Source organism: Stenella coeruleoalba, assembly GCF_951394435.1.
Source record: "Stenella coeruleoalba genome assembly, chromosome: 19".
NCBI lineage: Eukaryota > Metazoa > Chordata > Mammalia > Artiodactyla > Delphinidae > Stenella > Stenella coeruleoalba.
The window spans coordinates 33190903-33208724 of NC_137165.1; the positions used below are offsets into that span (position 1 = coordinate 33190903).

The 17822-nt window shown below is 62.0% G+C and overlaps 1 protein-coding gene across 1 annotated transcript; it reads right to left on the reverse strand.

Annotated features, from left to right (window-relative positions):
- Window positions 1-342: 342 nt before the first annotated feature.
- On the reverse strand, window positions 343-10758 carry TBX2 (T-box transcription factor 2). Its single transcript, XM_079903648.1, has 8 exons — window positions 10061-10758; window positions 8686-8953; window positions 7533-7679; window positions 6264-6340; window positions 5990-6153; window positions 4917-5551; window positions 927-2698; window positions 343-409 (listed from the first exon to the last, which is right to left on the reverse strand). Exons 1-7 carry the CDS (start codon window positions 10456-10458, stop codon window positions 2246-2248), a joined length of 2142 nt encoding a protein of 713 aa, XP_079759774.1. The 5' UTR covers window positions 10459-10758; the 3' UTR covers window positions 343-409; window positions 927-2245.
- Between the last annotated feature and the right edge of the window lie 7064 nt (window positions 10759-17822).

The following is a 17822-nucleotide window of genomic DNA, read 5'->3' on the forward strand; positions in this document are numbered from 1 at the left end:
TTTATTTGAGCTGAGAAAAGGGCCTTTCTGCCCCACCTTGTTCCTGAAGTGCCCGCCTCGCTGTCCTGCACGCCCGAAGGTCAGAGGCACGGAAGCCGGAGCCCACCATCCGAGAGTGGGACAGCGTTCTGGCCCTCCCACCGGTTCACTGGCTGAGCCCCTCGCCGAATTCAGCGTGACCTGTGGCCAGCTCCCTCCCTGGAAGAGGCAAACATGATTCTCTTCCTTGCAAATGTGTCGGCCCAAGAAGGTGTCCTGGGAGCTTGGAGGCCAATTCCACCTCCGCCTTCACCCTTCCTCCACCTCACCATCCTTGATGGCCCCGGTGAACAGGAAGCCAAAGTCTCAAGTCCCCCGAAGTACCCAAGTTGAGCGTCCTGCTGGGCCAGGGTGTTACGGATCTGCAAGGCTTAATGAGGAAGGAACTGGGTTTGAAAGAGTGACCGCCCGTCTCCCATCCCTGCCACTGCTAGGATTTGGGGCTGGTGACACCTGTTGGCTCGCTGAAGAAGAGAGAAGATTCCGCCCTCATGGGATAGGGACAGGAGGCAGCTGTCCTCGCAGACGTGGGCCACGGGGAAGGAGGCCTAATGGAGACTGACACAGTGGGGCTCCCTGAGAGACCACCATCTGAACCCATTATTATACAAGGGGAAAGTGAGGCAGGAAAAGAAAGAGCCTAGTGACCCTCACTCCCCACACCCCCAAGAGGGATTTAGATGATTTCCACGGGAGAACTTTCAGGCTAGACTTTGCCACTCTAGTCAACAACCCTGATACGGAGAGAACGTTTCTTTTTGAGGTTCAGGAGACAGAGCGATGGAAAAGGATTCTAGGGTCCGCGGTATATGGGGGACCATGGCCAAACCCCGTCCTCCGAAGGGAAAGAGGGAGCAGGCAGCACCCATCTTATCAGCCCCACCTACCCAGAGGCTCTGAAAGTGGGTGCAATTCCGCTGTGGTGCCCCGGACTGGGAGCGGGAGGCCAGGCGCGGAGTGGCGGGAGAGGCGGACAGAGGCTAGCGGCCAGCAGAGGGAGCCCGGCCCCCGGCCTGGGACGCGGACGCGCTGGGAGCGCGGGGGCTCGCGGCGGCTCGGCGCCGCCCGGCCCAGCCCGCAGCCCGCGCCGGCGCCGCCCGGCCTCGCAGCTCAGCTCGCTGCCCCAGCCTTGCAGCCGCCCCCGGGGAGCAGCTGCCGCCGAGCCCGGGGCGCCCAACCTTCGGTCCCCGACTCCAGTCCCGCCTGACGCGCTTGCGGCGCCCCTGCCCCGCGCGACCCACAGAGCGCACTGCGCCGTTCACTTTGCATTGTAGCGTTTTATTGTTTTCTCGAGTTTTTGTCGTTTCGTCTCGCTCCAGAGCGAAAAGTGAAAACCTGAGGTGGAGCCCGCGGGCCGGAAGAGCAAAGCCCGGGCGCAGGGGCCGAGGGGCTGGCGGGGTGGGAGCTCCTCCAGGGATCGGGGCCCTCTCCCGCAGCCAAAGACCCCCCAAGCCCTGTACAATATAGATGCTCATGTAAAATGAAAAAAAAATTAAATGCTATGAGTTAATCTCTAAATATTATGTACACAGCAATGTACACCTTTGAATAAATTAATACCAATTTGCATATTCTGGGAACCTTAAAGCTTATTTACACAAATTACCATTTATTTCATAAATATCTTTTTTTTTTTCACCCTGGGGACTCAAGGCAGAAGTGCCACTCCCTCTGCTGACCCAGGGGTGGGAGGGGCGCCTGTCTGGGTGAAGAGGTGGAAGGACTAAAAGAACAGGTTCCTCTCAGCTCAAGTCTACACTGACTTGAATCTTCACTGACCCCAGCACCCCTCACCCCAGATTCTCAAGCGGTCCCGGCCCGAGGCTAGGGGTTCTGGGGCTCCCCCGCCTGACGCCTGCACCTTCTGGCTCCCGAAGAGCCAGCCTCTGGCTGGGCCAGGGACGAGGACTCCCCACAGTGCTGGAGGACCCGGAGAGGGCCCCGCCGATGACACCTTGACACGGGAGCAGGCTTGGACCAAATCCAGTGGCTCCAAAGCGACTGCGTTCCTGGCAGCTGGATTCCTTCTGAAGCCCAGGGAAGTGTCCCAGGCCCTGGCTGGCTGATCGGGGCTTCATTCCAGCCTCTGCAGCCCGCTTTTTCTCCTTTATTTAAATAAATACCCATTCTGTGCTGTACATGTCCCAAGCAGCAGGGGCAGGCAGCTCAGGAGGCCTGCGCGGCAGCGGAGCAGCTGAGCAGCCCCTCACTTGGGCGACTCCCTGCCGGGCGAGAGGGCTCGCTGGCTCTCCAGCCCACTCACCAGCCTCTGGATGCTCTGCAGTTCACTGGCTGCCTCTTTGGCTGAGCCGCTGGGCGACAGGGCCCCGCGGGGCGGGGCCCCCGCTTTGCGGAGAGCCAGCTCGGGCGGCGGGCTGGGCTCCCGGCTGTTGCCGCCTGCAGCCTTGGAGCCCTCGGCCGCCAGCCCAGTAGTGAGGAGGCTAGTGCTAGGTGGGATGGTGACTGGGATCTGGTAGGGGCTGAAGCGCAGGCGGGGCCGGGCACTGCCCAGAAAGGGACTCCGGGATAGGGAGCCTGCGGCAGCAGCGGCAGCCGCCGCAGCACTAGTGGCTGGCAAAGCGGAGGCCGCCGCGGCAGCAGCAGCCATGTAAGTGTAGGGGTAGGGGAAGAGGCCTCCGAAAGTGGGCATTGGGATTCCCTGGAAGAAACAGAACAAGACAAGGGTTAGGCATCCTGCCTGAGGTGTTTCTGCAGGTGATCTGGGCTCTAGGGGTGGTGCTACAACTGGAAATCCTTGCCCTACAGTTTTTAGGAATATGAGACCAGAGCTCACATGACCGTAATCCCCCAAAAGCACAGGTAGGCATGAGCCGGTATGCCTATGGCCAAACCCAGTCAGAAGGGGAGCTCACTTCAGGTTATGACGCACAGACCTGGCACCATCAAGCTCTGTGCCAGGTACTACAATCGGAGTATGGGAAGGCCATTACAGGCAGCTGAACTAGCATGGGCCTTGAGGGAGGAAACAGGGCTGGCACAGGGCCACGTGGCCAGTAGGCATCTTTGGCTGTGCTGGGAGGGAGGTTCTGCTCACTTAGAACAGTGTCCTCCCCAGCCTTTCTATCCGCAGGTGCCCCGCGGGGCAGGGGAAGCACAGGCGAGGGGCGGGGTGGGGGCCTTTGTAAATTCTCCCTCTGCCTGCCCACCTGCTCAGGGGTCTCCTGCCTGGACCAGGAGAAGGATCCAGATGCCAATCAGTTTATAAACTGGCCTGAATACAAAGGACTCCTGGCGGCACCTAAGTGGCAGCTGAGGAAGGAATGCAAGGCCTTTGCCTGTGGAAAGCACAGTAGCTGGGAAACCCTGGACAAACACTGCCTGAGTCCCTGAGGCCCGACTTTTGGATTATCTGACCTTTGAGATAATGTTCACTCCACAGAGTATGTGGGTATGGGGAGGAGGGCAGGAGCTGACTGGGCTGGGCTTCCGGGGAGCCTCAGGCCTGGCTCAGGCAGGGAGAACGAAGAGAAGTAGCTTAGTCAGGAATGAGAAAATATCCTTCCTGAGAAGGTCAAGCCCTACTGAGCATTCAGACATGGTGTCTCAGAGGAAGGAGGGAGGCTTCAGATCTCCCAGGTTTGGGCTCTTCCTGATGGCCAGAGGTGAGCTATCCTGGCTTGAGAACTTAACCATTAGCCGTCCACCAAGTGATGCGTCCTGAGTGCTGAGTACTTCTGCCCTGGCCTTACACCTGTGACCAGGCTGTGTCTAGAAGCCCTGACTTCCCTGTGACCTCTCTGATGCCCATGCTTATCACTAGAATTTGTCTGAGGAGGAGGCATCACATACACACCGACTCAAGGGTGCAGATTAAACCTCCAGGCCCTGAACTCCATTTTCTGGAAGCTTCCTTGCCAGCTCAGATCCCCAGATAGGTGATGTTAGTGCCTCAGACACTCACTCCACACGCCCCCGACGCTGAGCTCTATTTAAAACTCATTTCAGAATCCCCTCCCCCCACTTTAAAAATATTTGCTTCTGAACCAAAGGAGCCTTCTCAGATCTGAACTCCTATTTTCCTTCCCTTAAGATAAGATCTCACGGGTTCAATTTGCCAGAAACCTCAGAGGGAGGAAAATGAATGTAGAGATTCCAAATCTTTCCACAGGGAATATTCCACCCAAGCAACCAAAGAGGCCGCTCTCCCCATCAGATCTTCTTATTTTGCTGCTGGCCACAGTTTCATAAACTTTCCCCTGGGAGCTCAGAATTTCAACTTGGGCCTGGGGAACCGAGCCCCTCGTCTCTGAGACATGTGGCTGGGAGAGTTGGGAAACCCGGTGTGGGGGAAGGGAGAACCCAGTCCTTTGTCAGGGCAGAGGACTTCCTGGGGGGTCTGAAAGGGGCCAGAGACATCTGGGAGGTGGGTCATTTGGGTGGTCAATAATCCAGAACATATTTCAAATTTTCCTACTCCTTTTGTCCAGCCACCTTAGCCTTTCAGGGACTGACAGTGAGCCAGGGATCTTTGTTCCCAAGAAAAATGTCCTGAGGCAGGCCAGGCAAGTGGACTTACAAAAGCCCGGGGCAGCCCCAGTCTGCCATAGCAGAAAGAGTCTAATGGGTTACACTCTATGCTAGGGTTATAGGGAAGGAAATAGGCCCAGAGAGGGTCAGGGACTTGCCCAAGGTCACACAGGAGTCAGAAGCAGTGCCCTTGCAGACCCTGGACCTACAGTCCTAGTCTCCCTGAACCTAGGTGTGTTCCAGAGGGTCCATTGGGTCTCCCCAGGAGGGAGTCCTTGCCGGCTGGAAGCACTGGAGCGCCTATGGCATCCTCAAGCCCTATGCCTGCCTCCTCTGCCCACCTCAGTCCTCCTCCCTCCATCGTGCTGCCACCAGCTCACAGGCCTTACCTGAGATGCCAGCATGTGCTGGGAGAGGTGGAACGGGAAGGGCCCGGCGGTGCTTGCCGCGCTGGCTGCGGGACCCAGCCCGCCTGCGTCCAGCCCGGTGGCTGTCCCTGGTCCGCCACCTCCTCCGCTGCCGCCGCCTGCCACCGAGGCCAGTAGGTGGCCCATGCCCATGGCGGAGAAGGCGCCGGGGCCCATGGCGAACTGTCCCGGGTGCAGAAAGAGCGGCTGGCCGGCCCCCAGAGGCCCGAAGAACTGCTGCCCGTGCAGGTGGCCGGAGAAAGCCAGGCCCGGCAGGTGTCCGGCGCCCAGGGGGGACGCACTGTCTGTCTGCACCACCAGTGGCGCCAGGCCGGGATCCTTGCCCTCGCCGGCCTCCTTGCGCCCCTCGTCCTTCCGCCGGGCTTCGACGCGCTCCTTCTCTAGGCTCCGCAGGCCAAACAGGCCGTCCCCGCCGCTCTCGGCCGGCTCCTTGGCCCTCTCGGGGCTGCGCCGCTCCCGGGCGCGCTCGGGTTCGGTCAAGCGAGGGGGGCTGCCGCCGTCCAGGGCCGGGCTGCGGCCTAGCGCCTGCCCCGCGCGCTCCTCGCTCAGCCTCTCGGGCTCTGGGTCACTGTCCGCGGCGCACGACTTCTCCTCGGCTGCGGGGAGAGAGGACGCGCGGGGTTACGGCCTGGGAGAGACAGGCGCGAAGCCTCTCCCGGTGTCGGCGCCGGGCCGGAGAGACGTGCGAAAGCCTGCTCTCGGGGAGGCCAAGTCGGAGGAGCTTCTAGGGGCTCGTCGGGCTAGGGGCAGTTGTAGGTCACCTCATCCAAGACCCTTTATGTGCAGTGGGAGAAAGTGAACCCGGTAGAGAAAACCTTACTGCGCCAGAATCACCCAGCGCCGGGGCCCTACCCCGGAGCCCAGCAGGATCTGCGGGCCACCTGGGACCGCCCTCACAGGAGAGTCCTGGGTTAGATCCCTCCCAGGCTCACTGCTGACGCTTCTCCCAGGCCTTAAGTTAGCCGGATGTGGAGCACCGAGCCACCTGGCGCCCGGTGGACACCCTCCCCTTCTCTTCCCCGCCAGATCCGCACCTCTAGTCCGGTGCAGGCGCAGGGGACTAGGCGCTGTCCCCGGGGAGGGTGGCGGTTCCCGCGCGGGGGGAGGGTCGCAGGACGAGGCGTCCGACTCGGCACCGTCGCGCTCTGGCTTGCAGTGCTCCTCGTACAAGCGCAACGACGGCAGCGTTAGCTGCTTCCTGGGGATAAGCGGACGGAGCGGGTCAGAGCGCAGCGCAGCACCCCCAACGCCCCCTTCCACGTCCTGTTCCCCCAGGCACCGCCATAGGCCGGTCCCGTACACCCTCACCTTTTCTCCCGCCGGCCATTCCCGGTGTCCCGGAAGCCCTTGGCAAACGGGTTGTTGTCGATCTTAAGCTGCGTGATCTGCGGGGACCGAGGGGGTGGCGCCAGGTCAGGATGCGGCTCTTCCAGCCTGGCCTGGGGCACCCGGAGGTCAGCGGCTGCCCACCCAGAGGAGAGCCCGGGGAGTGCACACTTGGTACCCGCCCACCTGGGATAGGACGCTCCAAGCCACAAGGCAAGGTGAGGCCGGCGGGCGGGCCTCGAGGAAAGCGACCTCCAAAAACCTTATTCGAGGCATAATCCCTCAACTTGCACACACAAGCCCAAAGCTCTGCGGCCAGAGTCGAAATCCGTCCAAGCGTGCACACAGGCCCACGAGGCCACTCAAGTTAAACTAACCCGCAACCTGAGCAGGGCGCAGACAGCAGAGCACACGCAGGTCAGCAGACACACACAAAGTCAACCACACTCACGGGCCGCGCACATGCAAGTACACACGGGCAAAACAAGCGCCCAGGAAACCAAACGAATTCACACGCCTCCACACGAATCTAAGGCACTCCAAATGGTGCGCGCATATCCGCGTGGGACAGACACAAGGACGGAAAAGACGACCGGCAGGACACTCAGACACTGTCGTTCACCCGAGAGTCGTGCACACGGGCACAGGCCTAGTGGGGCGGTGATTTGCCTCTCTAGAGAGAGGGTGTAGAAGGGCAGCAAGCAGAAAAGGCCCTTTCACTTGAAGGAAAAGCCTCTAAGCACCTCCCAAGGGGTCCCGGGCCTGGACTGACCCAGAGAGGGATGGCGGGGTGGGGGCTGTCACCTGTCCCGCCCTCTGGCTCCCCCAGGAGAGTGAAAACTGGGCCCCCTGTTCCTAGCGTTGGGTTCCTAGCAGCAGGAACGCCTGGGCAGATTGCCTCCGGCGCTCTCTTTTCATTTCAATTCCCATCCCTGAGCCAAGAAATAAACGAATAAAATGTAAAAATGTCAGCACGGCCCCGGAGTCTCCGCTAATTGCTAAGTAAATATCCCCACCCCAACGAGCGCCCAGCTGCTCGCGCGCCCGGGGGAGCTCGTGGGTATGTGTCGCGGGCTTGCGAGAGAGCCTGGGGGATTTCGGTGGCTGCTGCGCTTACAGACGTCAGGCTTGGTGCTCGGGAATGGGCCGTGAGGGAGCCGGGGGCTGCGGGCAGGTGTGAGTGGAGGGCTGGAACCTGCACGTGGGGAGGGCGTCGGTGGAGGGGCTGGGCCCGCCGCCGGTCCCGCGCACCTTGTCGTTCTGGTAGGCAGTGACCGCGATGAAGTCGGTCTCGGGGAACACGTAGGTACGAAAGGTGCTGTAGGGCAGCTTCAGGATGTCGTTGGCTCGCACGATGTGGAAGCGTGGTTGGTACTTGTGCATGGAGTTCAGGATGGTCTGCGGGGAGGGCGCGGGTCAGCCGACAGCACCCCCCCCCCCCCGCCAGCCTGTGACCCGAGCATTTCTGTTCTCTGGGGACCCGACCTCTTTCCATCTCTCTCTATTTCTCTCAGGGTTTTGCCTTCCCCGTTCCAACCCCCACCCTTCCCCGTTTTCTCCTGTCTTCTCCGCTTTTTTTCGCTCCTATATTACTTTTTCTTTTTTCTCTCATTTTTCTTCATCACAGTTTCTCTCTATTAAAAAAAAATTTACCCCAGTTGAAAACAGAAATAAAACAAAATAAAAACTCCTACAATGCCACTCTTAACCTCTCTTCCTGGGCTCACTGCTAAGACCCTAGTAACGCCACGGAGAGAAGACTGGGACCTTCGAGGGCTCACCGACTGCCCTACGTTCGGACAGGGAGTCCCTTCTGCCCCATGAACTTCCCCCCTCCCATTCGCTGGGGCCCTCGCTCAGGCAGAAACGATGAGAACCCCAAACTCCCTCCTCCTGGTCGGGCAATCTGCCTGTGGGAGGAGGGAAAGGAGTCTCAGAAAAGGTATGGAGGGGGCTGTTTTAACTTTTAAATCTCCACATTTGGGGAGAGGGATGGGAACCCAGGTCTTGTTCACGGGGAAGGGTGAGGACAAGCTGAGGTCCTGGGCAGGGCTTCCAAGCTCAGAACCTAAAGACCAGCGGCTGCACGACACAGTTCCGGCCACACCTGCCTCCCGCTGGACCCTAGGAGGGGCTTTGGAAGGCCTGAAGAGAGCTGAGGCTGTGAGCAGCCTGGAGCTTAGCGGCCCCCAACCCTCCCATTCTCCAGGCTTGCAGAGCAGAGCCCTCTGGGCCCAGGCCCAGCCGGCATAGGCCACAGGGCAGTGACCTGGGCAGGGGCACCCTGCAGGTTCGGCAAGCGTTCCCCTCCGGGGAATCCTGCGGTCTCCTCGCCTCCCCCCAGCCCCTGCAGTGCCGGGTGCTCAGTGTCCGACCCCCATCCGCACAACCACCCTGCACTCACGAAGCCGTGCTTGTCGGAGATGTTGTTGGTCAGCTTCAGCTTATGGAAGGCCACCGGCTTGGCCATCCACTGCTCTCCCGTGGCTGGGCTGTCCGGGTGGATGTACATCCGTTTGGGCATCTCTGGGTCGGCCTTGCCCGCCACCATCCAGCGCGAGTTATGGAATTTATACCGGCAGTCATCAGCGGCCACGATGTCCATCAGCAGGATATATTTGGCCTTCTTGTCCAGGCCGCTGACTCGCACCTTGAAGGGAGGAAACATCCTCCTGCAAGAAAGGGAAAGATGGAGACGTCATGGGAGCCGGCTCTCTGTCGGAGGACCCCCCCCCCACACACCATTGCCTGGCACTTCCCCACCTGTGTTCCGCTGTTGTCCCTGCTCTCCCCCTTAATACTGCCTGGGAGACACCACCTGCGGTTGTTATTCCTGGGAGACCCCATTTCTGCCTGTCAAGACCCTCTCCTATTATAAGGCTTCCCATCAGCCCTATGCTCAGACCTAGTGATCCTCTTTCTCCCTCATCTGAGATGAAAGCTGAGGTTTCAAGAAAGAAATCCAGGGCCTTTATAAATACACCCGCTTCTCTTGACTCTCCCTGAAATCCGTTCAGGGGATATATCCACTTGGGACCGAAGCTCTCAGAAATAAATTCGGATGTTGTTTGTTTGGGGGAAGGAACTGGGTTACAGCGCCGAACAAGGACCCTGACCCTGAAGTTCGGGGGAAGAGGGTGAGCCTGAGGCCTGGATTCTCCGTATCTGAGTCAAAGGCTTGAGTGGTTGGGGATTGTAGTTTTCTTCCGGCCTTAAGGCCTAGGGCGACGTGAGCGTCTGGAGGTCCTCGCTCCTCGGCGCGGACAAGGCTCCAGGCCGGGTCAGGCTGCAGCTGGGCCGGTTCGGGGCTCGCTGCCGAGAACGCAGCGACCGGCGGGAACCAGTGGGCCAGCCTGGGCCTAGCAGGGTGCGAGTCTCATTCTGGGCTCCAGGGTCGGAAGAGAGTGCGGGAGACGCTGCATCTGCCCGGAGCACCGAGCCAAACTCGCAGGCAGGAGAGCGAGGCCGCGGGGCTGAGTTGCAGCCGAGACCGCTGGAGAGCAGCCAGGGCCGAGCCGCGGGGCCTCCTCGGCTTTGGGACTCATAACGATTGGGGCTATTTTGCAGGAGCATATTTTCGTTTTCATTTGGGAGATTTCGATGCTTTGGTTTAAAAAAATTCGTTCGCTGCCAAATAAGAAAAGTCAACTTGGTTGTCTAAGCGTGGTGCGGGGGCCCGAGCGAGCAGGGAGCCGCGAGCCGCGGGCTCGGCGCTGGTGTGAGCTGTCGGGTGCCCCTCTCGCCCACCCGCGCGCCCTCCGGCCAGCCGGCTGCCCTACCTCCCGGACTTGGTGATGACCATCTCGGTGCCCAGCTTGTGGAACTGGTCCCACAGCTCCTTGGCCTCCAGCGTCACCTTGGGGTCGTCCTCCACCTCGTCCTCGGGCTCCAGGCTCTTAAGCGAGCGCAGATGCGCAGCGGGCGGATGCGGGCCGAGTGCCGAGACGTGCAGCCCCGCCTCGGCCGCCGCCGCCGCCGCCGCAGCCGCCGCCGCCGCCGCCCCCGCCAAGCCGGGGTCGGGCAGAGGCTTGGCCAGCGCGCCGGGCGGCAGTGCGAGCGCCGGGAAGAAGGAGGGCTGCGCCGCCGCCAGAAAGGCGGACATGGGGAAGTCGGCCGGCCGTGGCGCGTGAAACGGGTGGTAAGCCATGGCGCTGGCCGCCAGCGCCGGCTCTCTCATCGGGACATCCGGCCCAGGCGCCCGGGGGCCGGGGCCGGGGGCGCGCGGCTCGGACCCCCGGCCCGGGCGGCGGCGCGCGCGGAGGAAGGGCGACCCGGGTGGCAAGCGCGGTGGCAGCTCCTCCCGGTTCCCCGTCCGGCGCACGGCGAGGGACGCGGGGCTCTGGGCGCGGGGGCGGCGGGGGCTCTGCGCGGGGCTGGGCTGGGCTGGCCCGCTCCGGCGCCGGGGACCACGCGCGACTGGTTAGATCTTGTCGTGATCTCTGGAAAACTGTGACTATCTCACATGTCCTGCCCTGCTCGGATCCCCTGCGCTAACGAGCCAGGCCCCCCTTGATTGCTGATTTTACGCTTTTTGGACCAATTGTGGGTCTCCGGGGGCGGGGTTTTGACAGCTCAGGCCAAGCTCCGGCCGGGAGGGGGGGCCGGGGAGAAGGTGTCGGAAGCCTCAGCAGTAAGAAAACATGTCAACAGAATAAAATATTAACCAATGACGGGCCAGCGAGCCCCGAGACCCCTCCCCCTGCCCCGGCCCCCACCCCGCCGCCCGCGCCCGCGGTTGCCTGCGCCCGGACAGGAAAGCGCGGCGGGCCGACCCGACTTGCCGAAAGGGCCTGAGGCGGGGGGCGCCCGGGTCCCAGGGCCCTGGGGAAGGACCCCCAGCCGCAGGCCGCCCCAAGTGCAAAGCATTGACACGGCCCAGAGAGGAGAGGGGGCGCCCTCCTTCTCCCGCGCCCGGCGGCCCGGCAGCTCTGGCCCGCGCCCCAGCTTGGCCTCCGACCCCGCTCCCGGCCGTGGCGCCGCCCGGGCCCCTGCACTCCGGAGGGAGGCTGCGGGTGCTGGAAAGAGAGGCCGGTGGGCGGGCGAGTCGGGAGGCGCTGGCTGCCGAGGTCCCGGAGCGGAACCCAGGTGGCGGGAGCCGGTGAGTGGAGCCGTGGCAGAGCCCTGGAGGGGCCGGCGTGGGCGGGAGCGGGACGCGGCCTTTCACTCGGGAAACGCGGGGAACCCTTAGCCCGCGCCTCCCCTCACAGGAAGACTCAGGAGGAACCGGGAGTTCCGGGAAAACCGTGGACTCAGCCCCGTATCCGCCTGCGTCCCCGACCTAAGCAGAGCTCTCCCACTGCCGGGAGAGCGGGTCCTCGGGGCTGGGAAGGTGTGAGTGCACCTTCCGCCGAGTACAGGGCGGCAAGGCGCAGGCGGATCCAGCCCCCAGGTTCTTGACCCGCGACCCAACGAATTTTCGCCGCATCCGGTACCAAAGACACAAGTATCCCTCATTCTAAACACCGGCATCCTCTCTCCTCCACTTTCCTAGAATTTGTTTCCAGCTCTCGAAAGCTCACGTCTCCCAGGTTCAGTAATGCCGAGTAACGAGTGTGGGGGTCTGAGCGTCTGTGCGCACCTGCGGTTGAGCCTCCACCCCCACCCCCTCCTACCCCCGCCTGCCGCAGTCGTTCTCAGGCACCACCAGTATTGCCTCCCGCCCTTGGGGTGTGTATGTGTTTGTGTGTGTGTGTGTGTGTGTGTGTGTGTGTGTGTGTTTCGCGCCCACTGTGGTGGTGCCGTCTGTGCGCAGCGGGAGCCGAACTTAAGGCGTGCGCCCAGTGAAGCGGCTACACACCTGCCTCGAATCAGTCTCAGGCCTGACACTGATTCCTGGAGGTCGCGTTCTGAAGGCAAGACGGACCACGCACTAGACACGGGTGACACTCCTGCCCGCACAACCAATGCAAAGGCGGGTGAGTTCTGCCGGAGCGGGTTTGCGCCGGCGTTGTGGGCGCGTACAGCCCACATCAAACAGTGTCCCATCCGCTGCGCACACCAGTCGCGGGGAATCCTGTCGCTGCACACGCCGACCTGCCGTGTAAAATCTTATCACCCCGGCAGTGCGGGTTGGGGATCGGCCGGAACCGTTTGGCCTTCCCGAACTTTTTTTCTACTTTTCTGAGCGGACCCCGGAGAGCTCGCTACCCCCCTACCCAGCGTGCAACAGGGCGCCGCCCCCAAAGGGTTTTTCTTCACGACCTCACTCTCTACTGGGTCGCTCCTCTCTTAGTGCCTCCTCTCTGTCCAGAACGAATCTTCGACTCCGCGCTGCGCAGTCTATGCAGCCGGGGCAGGATCCGTTGCAGCTTTGCACAGGCGAAGTCCTGCCGGCTCCGTCTTAGGCGAGATGTTGCCCCTGGGGATGGATGTGTGTGGACAGGTTTGAGCAGTTGGTGAGGTGACCAGATAATAGCCAGGGCAGCGTTCCGGAGCCAGGAATCCGGGCACAGGCCTGGGAATCCGTGCATGCACTCGCAAAGTCGTGTGTGTACACGTACTTTCGAACTTGCAAGAATGGCGTGTAGTACACCTAAGTGTGTGCGATTTGGACATTTTCCTGGAGAAGGTCTGTAGCTGGTCCGGGGTCCAAGGCCCAGGCAGTCTGAAACACGCTGGTACGGGTTGTTCGCCCAAGAAACCCCGCGGAGACGATGCAGCGGCTGCGTTTGGGGACCACAATCCCACCTGGCCACAAGCACTGGGCCACGGACCTGCCCTCCGGCGGCCACAGGCTCTTTCCCGGCCCGGACCCCATCATCTGCCCTGCCCCGTCGTCCCGCAACCAACCCGAGGTCGCTACAGCCGCTCTTAATATTCCGAATTTCCATCCCCCTATACCCCTACCCCCAACACCTCCAGCCAAACTCTCCAGCGAGGAATATCCTTGGCTCAACGAAAACCCGCGAAGGGGAGGCCCGGGAGGCCCTGGTGCTGTGCCGTGCGGCGCCCATGTCCCGCTCGGCCCCTCCCCCACCACCCCCCGGGTCTGACCCTCCTCTTCCCGGGGACAGGCGCCTCTGGGGGGTCCCCGGGGGCTGAGAGTGCGTGTCTCTTTAAGAGGCCCTGGGGGGCGCCTCGCGAGCCGCCCGGGGCTGGAGGGGGAGGGCACGAGCGGGGGCGGCTGGCGCCAGGCGGCCGAGGCTCCACAGCAAAGCTCCGGCCCCTGTCACTTCGCATCGGCCGGGCCCCGCAGACAGGCGGGGGACGCGCGCTCAGCCGCCCCTCCCTCTCCTAGGCCGTCCAGGGCCCGGGCGTCGGGCGGGCTCGGGCCTCGGGCCTCCGGCCCGTTGCACGCGCTCAATTAGCTCTGTGCTTCCCGCAACCCGGAAATCGGGCGGGGGCGGCCTGGGCCGGGTGTGGCCGTGGTCCCGAGCCTGGCCGGGCTGCTGTCCGTCCTTGGCCCCCCGTAACCTTTCGCGGGGTCAAGGGCCAGTGCTGGGACCTTCCCGGAATTGGTCCCCGCCCGGTGTCTTGGTCTGTGTGACTGGGCGTGGATCTGCGTGCTCCTGCGTGGAGTGATGGCTTGGTGTGTACGGTCCTGTGGCAGAGGGGACGTGCGTCCGGGCAGCGGGGCGCTGGCGTGAGACTGGTACTGAGTGCGCGGTGGTTCATGAGTGTGCCCGGGCTAAGCTCGGGTGCCGTGTGTGGCCCTATGCCGGTGACCAGTAGTGGAGGTGCCACTGGGCGCGTCCATCCTCGTCTTGGCCTGTGTGTATAGGAAGAAGGGGAGGGGAGAATAGACAGAGTTGCTCCCCATCCCCGGCTTCCCGGCCGGACCCGCGCCTCCCGGAGCCTTGGCGCCAGCCAGCCCCGTTTAGTGGCCGGCCCGGCTCCCCCGCGGTCCCGGGTCTGGCTGGGGTGGGGGCCGCGGCCTCGATGACCCCGGCCCGCAGCGGCCCGGCCTGTCCCGTCCACTTAGACAAATTGCGGCTGACAGGCTCGCAGTCTCTCTGGAGTCGCCGCCCGTCCGTCGCCTCCCTCCCGACCCAATTACCCCGCGCAGGGTCGGGCCAAGTGGCTGGGATGGGGCGGGGGGCTCGGGGAGAGCGGGAGGCGCGACCTCTTCCCGGCTGCGTTGTGGCCCAGGCCTTGCGCCGTGACAGGCGGCGGGGCCACTTCTTCGGATCATGTCCCTGGAAGTGCCTGGGCAGCACGGCCTCTGCGGCCCAGTCCCCAGTCTTCCAAGCTGACGCGAAAGCAAGGCCCACGCTGGCAGCTCTGGCGCGGGACAGCCCTGGCCCTTGAGGGTCGTCGCTGTGCACCTGAGGGCAAGCAAGGTCACAGGGCCCGGCAACCCAAGACTCATCCCCGCCGGATTTGGGACGACTTCCCCAGAGTTTTGGGGATTCCATAACCCTGAGAGCTCCCGACTACTCTATGCTCTGGGGTCGAGGTCCTCGGTTCGCAGCAGTCCGCTTGGGACGCAGGGGTCGGTAAAAGTGAGGTGCACATCTGTGAAGCTGCCAGTGCGTGGACGAGCACGGGTGTGAGGTCATGGGTGTGGGTGCCTGGGATCGTGGCAGAGTGAACAGGCCACGCTGCTGTGTGGCTTGAGAGGGGGGCAAAGCACAAAAAGGACCCCCCTAGGACCAGCCCACCTGCGAGAGAGGGGCGGGGCTGGCCTGCGCGCGCTCACCAGGCTCTTGATTAGCTTTCGCAGAAACGCTTTCGCCTGGAGCAGGGCCATGATTCCCTGGAGCAGCTTGGGGGTAGTCCTCGACAATCCGGGCGGGCTCCAGCGTCGCCTCACCTGCCCTCCCCCTCCCCGCCAAAGAGCTACCTGGCCTCCGGTCAGCCTCTGGGCCTCCAACCAATCTTTCGCTTTTTTGACCTGCAGCTTCCTCTTTGCCTCCTTGGACCTTGTTGCTTTTCTCCGCTGGGTGTGCTCCCCTCCCCCCACTTTACAGATGAGCCCAGAGGTGCAGTAATTTACCCGAGGCCACACAGCTACCGGTGGCAGAGCTGGGATGGGACCCAAGGACCTTAAGAAACAGCAAGGCCACTCCTTAGAAGCTGGTGATGTCATTGCTGTCCCACTAGCTACACCTGCTCCTGCAGCAATGCAGTACTGAGACTCCAGGGCCCCACCCTCAGGCTGGGCTCTGGCTTTGAATACAAGACGGTACAAGATGCTCTTCCCTTTTGCCCCCAGAGTTCCCAGCTCTAGGTCTGCAGGAGGGGGCTGCCTTCTCAGTTACACGGGGACAAAGGAGCAGCTATAAAGCTAGCCAGGGGCCAGGGCTGGACGCTCTTAGGAGTAGGGAATGGGGGTGAGTGGCCTCAGAGTCTTGGACTGTGTGCGGGCCCAGGACAGGGAGGTCAGTGCAGAATGCAGTTCCTCTAAGGGAACTGGCCTGGGCATGTGAGGCAGCATGGAGCAGACAGGGGTCAGCAGATTAGCTGTGTGACTTCTTAACCTTGGGCGAGGCTTCTTTCAGGCTCAGGCTTCTCATCTGCAAAATGAGAACCGAATAGCGCTCTTTTGGGTGCGTTCTAGTTTAGAGATTCCCTGATCTGTGAAAATCAGAAAACTCAGCAGTGAGAAACCATTTCCAGTCTTAGACCGGCAGCTGCCTGCTCTGGCCTCTGCTTGCTTCCAGAGGAGCCGACACTACTGTTTGACAGAGCGCCGTATACCTGAATTTACCTTGGGACCACTGGGCCATTTCTCCAATCAGTCCCAGACAGTGCCCTCCCTCCCTGAGCTGCCACTCCAGCTCCCATCAGCCTCCTCGCAAACCATGAAGGTATTTTTTCCTCCATCAAGTTGAGAGAAAGTCCATAGTGATTGCCTGTTGAGCAGGTAGGGCTGTAAGAATCAGGGAGGTCACATGGCTTCCTCAAGGTCACCTGGTCAGGCCACAGTTAGATGCATGTTCCGATGGCCTCCTAGGGTGATGCCATCATGGGGGTCTGCTGGGGCTGCTCCGGGGTGAGGTGGACCTTGCCCTGGGTGTTATCTCTAGAGGACAGGAGGCTGGCTGCTCCCGGGCCAGTGGGCAGTAAAGCCCCCCACCCTGGGGCCCAGTCTCACTTCCAGCTGATTACAGGCTGTGGCAGGGTCTATAACCTCTCCAATTAGCCGGGGGCCAGACCCGAGGCCTCTCTGATAACCCCAGCTCCAGTGGCAGCCGCCATGGGGCCAGCTTATCTGGCCTCTCTTATCCTCCCCCTTCCCCCACATACTCAAAGAGTTGCCCTAGCTGTGAGCAGATGAATAACCAGATTGTCCTGCAAGCTCAGCCCTACACCCACCACTTTCCCTGACTGAAGGAGGCCACAGCTGTTTTGCACCCCCTGGAGGGAAAGGGCTGAGCCAGGGAGGACTCCTGGCTCTAAGCTGCCAGCCGGTCCCCTGTGTGGTTGGAGAGCGCTCCTGGCTGTCCATCTTTGCCCCATCCACGTGCCCTAGGGTGGGTTCAGAGGGCCTGACCCTTCCTTGAGCTCCTTCCGTGGCCAGTGTGCATAGGCAATCTGGTGGCACGCCCCTCCCTCCCTCCCTGTCCCCTTTTGACTGAAACACTGCTCTGGCTGGGGTGGGGGGTATGCCAGGCACATCAGTGTCTCCAGGTGGGCTGGAACGGGAAAAGCTGCTGTTCCTCCCGCAGCCCCGACTGGGCCCAGGCCTCCTTCCATTCCCAGCATGCCTCACTCTGGCATGTGATTCCTCACCCCGCAGGTTCCCAGGCAGGAGGGACTGGCTTCAGCCACCCTATGCAGGGCCATCTATTCAGCCTTCAGAGCCGAGTGTGATTCAGGTCCCCCTTCTGCTAGCATGCCCAGCTGGTCGGGTGGAGGGCACTGAAGATTTAATCTCTCCGCAGGCGCCAGGGTTGGATGGGGTGCGTGCGAAGAGGGCGGGGGCCCTGGAGCTCCCCCGCTCTGGCTGGACGGCTGGATGGGAAGGCCTGCTTGTTTGTGAACTCTTCTGTGGCTGTTACATTAAACTTCACCCCAAACCACACCTGGATCAGTGGGTTTCCTTCAATCCTCCCAGGCCTCTCTGGGGTCTCAGGGAAGGCGGGACTGGGGCTACCCCTTTTCACTCCCCTGGCTCCTGTCTCCTTCCTGCCATTCACTTTAGGTCCAGAATTGGGAGGTGGGAGGGGAACCACATCAGGAACTTGTCATCCAAGGTTCCAGCCAGGTTTCCTGGGAGACCCACCTTCACCTGACCACCTGTCACCTTCTGAGTCTGAGGAGAGGTAATGACAGGGAGCCTGTCCCAAAGACGAGGCCAGAGTCTTCATCAGGCTCTCCTTCCCACAGCAGCCCAGAAGCACATGCCAAGGACCTGACCAGCCCTGATGGCCACAGCCAGGGAGGGTCCGGGCCTGGGGTGCCCCCAGAACTCAATGGCTCTGGTAACAGGCAAGAAGGTCAGAGAATGGATTTAAGTCAGACCCTGCCCCAGTTCAAGAGTAAACATCCTCATTCTCCTTCCTCCCCCCTCCCTGACTCCCCCTCAGCTGCACGTGTGGAGCAGGGACACACGGTCAGGCCCACAGGACTCTGCTCAGCGCTTGGAGAGGACCCTGA